This window comes from Olea europaea, chromosome 12 (genome assembly GCF_002742605.1).
Source record: "Olea europaea var. sylvestris chromosome 12, O_europaea_v1, whole genome shotgun sequence".
In the NCBI taxonomy this organism is placed as follows: domain Eukaryota; kingdom Viridiplantae; phylum Streptophyta; class Magnoliopsida; order Lamiales; family Oleaceae; genus Olea; species Olea europaea.
This window is the reverse complement of record NC_036248.1, coordinates 21772477-21774955: the sequence shown is the minus strand read 5'-3', so window position 1 is coordinate 21774955 and position 2479 is coordinate 21772477. Positions and strand designations below refer to the sequence as shown.

General features: G+C 33.1%; 1 protein-coding gene across 1 annotated transcript; it reads left to right on the top strand.

Moving 5' to 3' along the window:
* The first annotated feature begins 1870 nt into the window (after positions 1-1870).
* On the top strand, positions 1871-2428 carry LOC111407034 (zinc finger A20 and AN1 domain-containing stress-associated protein 5-like). Its single transcript, XM_023036371.1, has one exon. It carries the CDS (start codon positions 1904-1906, stop codon positions 2375-2377), a length of 474 nt encoding a protein of 157 aa, XP_022892139.1. The 5' UTR covers positions 1871-1903; the 3' UTR covers positions 2378-2428.
* The last annotated feature ends 51 nt before the right edge of the window (positions 2429-2479 follow it).

Below are 2479 nucleotides of genomic sequence, written 5' to 3'. Positions count from 1 at the left end.
CCATTTGTTAAATTGTATAGCTAAATCTGTACTTTTTATCCATGTTTCAATAGCTTTATCTTTATCTACACAATCTAAATCTAACCATACTCCTGTTGTATGTATTGGTTCATTATAAGATTTCATTGGATTTATTTCTTTTATGGATTGTTTTCTTACATTTTCAGTGTATCTTTTCTGTGTTTTTCTATATTGGTAAATACCATCCTTATCAGGTATTGGGGTACCATAAGGATAATCTTGTTCTCTATCACTATTGAATTCTACTTTTATATTCTAACTTGAAGATGGATTAGTATTCATCTTTGTATTTTTCATTTTTTCAGTTGATTCTAACTGTTTTTTAATTCTTCATATTCTTCACTTGTAGATTCTAAGAATTTTTGTTCTATTTCTTCTACATCTGTAATCATATATTGTTTTTCTTCATATTTTTTCCCTTTTTGTTTTTATCTAATAGGGCATTTCCTATTTGTAGATTATGTTCTAGATTCTCTAATCTTTTATGTATATCCCCAAAATTTTCATTTGTGGTATTCTTAGGTAAATAAGGATAACTAGGTTTTTTATGTTTTTCAACTTTTTTCAAAAATTCTTCTATTATATTTTCTTCGTCTACTATATTCATCATAATTTTTGGTTCGTAACATGGCTCTAATACCATTTGGTCGGAGTGTGCAGCGGAGGGGTTAATATTTTTGAGCCAATTAGATTCTTCATAAGTATTTAAAATGTCACAATAGAATTTATAAAATTCACTATTTTTTACCAATATTTTTTCTTAAATAATTATGTTTAATTTTTCAATTCTCCTTCTTAAATTAAGAATTAATTTATATATATCTTTTTCCATTTTGATTGCTTCATTATCTATGGAATCATTTTTATTTTTTATTTTTGGGTCTAAATATTCTATAAAAAAGTCTTTCAGATCTTCTTCTAGATAGATTAATTCGTTTTCTGTATAGATTTTTAGATCAATAAAATTTTGTATAATATTTGGATCTAGATTTATTAAAAATTTATGATCTATATTTTCTTGAGGACCTATTTGAAAGTTTTTAGACATTGTAGTGGCTTTGGTTGCAATATCTTTATTAAGGGTATTTTTGGAAAATTGATTGTTTGGAGACTAATTTTCAAATGTTTTTATTTTTTAGACTAATTTGGAAAATCCTCCTTCTATTTAGGCTATTAAACTATATTTCCCTGTCAACATCCTCTATGGATAAACATTTAAGTTGGACTTGCCCCTCGGGACATAGTCCAGTGGTGTAAAGGATTGGGGTGAGGTTACCTCACGTCTTGCTGGTAGTCGCAGTGTGGGGGTTCGACTCCTAAGACATAAAATTGGACTCATTGTAGACGCAGTGTACAAGCAGCTCTTGTTCCCTAACCCACTGAAGCATATCACGCGATTTACTTCCCTTACTAAGCTCTAGGGACAGGGCGGTATGGGCCCTCAAGGTTGTGGTTCATACGTCCAGCACATTACAGAACTCTTATAGAGTTCTCACAAAGGAGTAGAGTTGGGATTTTTTTCTTTCATTTTTTATTACATCAAGACCCGCCGGGACCGACCCATATGAGGGGTCAGTAAAACATCCGTGGAACAAAGCTCTTTCTAAATTTGAACAAAGTCTTTGACCAGTTAGTTTTAAGAATTCTCTCTCTTTACTAAACGGAAATCCAACCCAATCAAAATTCGTCCCTTTAACGTTCTTGATTCATATTACCAAATGTATACATATATTTCCTATTCCTAGTCTACTAACCACCCAGAGCCCTCTATATATACATGCACAATCTTCAGCCCTTCCATTCAAAAACTCCCAAATTCTTTTCATTCAAAATATAAGAAGATCAGACGAGTCATCTGGTGAGGCAGAGATCGTAGCCGATAATGGATCAAACGCAAAGCTGCCAACAAGAAACTCCGCAACTCTGTAGCAGATGCCAGGAATTTTATGGAAGCCCACAAAATCATGGTCTGTGTTCAAATTGCTATCAAGATTTTCTCAAAGAAAGGATAGCTAAATCTGCAGAAACAATATGCTTCAGGGAAACATCTGCTTCCTCCTCCTTCAGCCCTTCAGTTTCAACGAATTCTTTAATCGATCCATTGGTCGATGCGACGAATTCTCTTACACTTAACAACGACGCTAATCCTCTTCCAATTGTGAATAACAGATGTAAATCTTGTAACAAGAAGGTTGGATTAACGGGGTTTGATTGTAAATGTGGGGGAAGTTTTTGTGGGATGCATAGATATCCAGAGGCACATGCATGCAAGTTTGATTACAAGACTCCAGCTAGGGCTATTCTGATGAAGGAAAATCCAGTCTGTAAAGGAGATAGACTCGTGGATAGGGCTTGATTTCGAGAAGGTTCCTTGCAGACATTCTTGTTAAATTTGTTCAAACTAGAAATTAACATCGTTCCTTTTTCTTTTTCTTTTTTATTTAGTTATTCTCAGGGA

What these genes read in the sequence shown, in the direction of transcription:
- LOC111407034 (XM_023036371.1), top strand. Translation starts at nt 1,904, where the DNA reads ATGGATCAAACGCAAAGCTGCCAACAAGAAACTCCGCAACTCTGTAGC.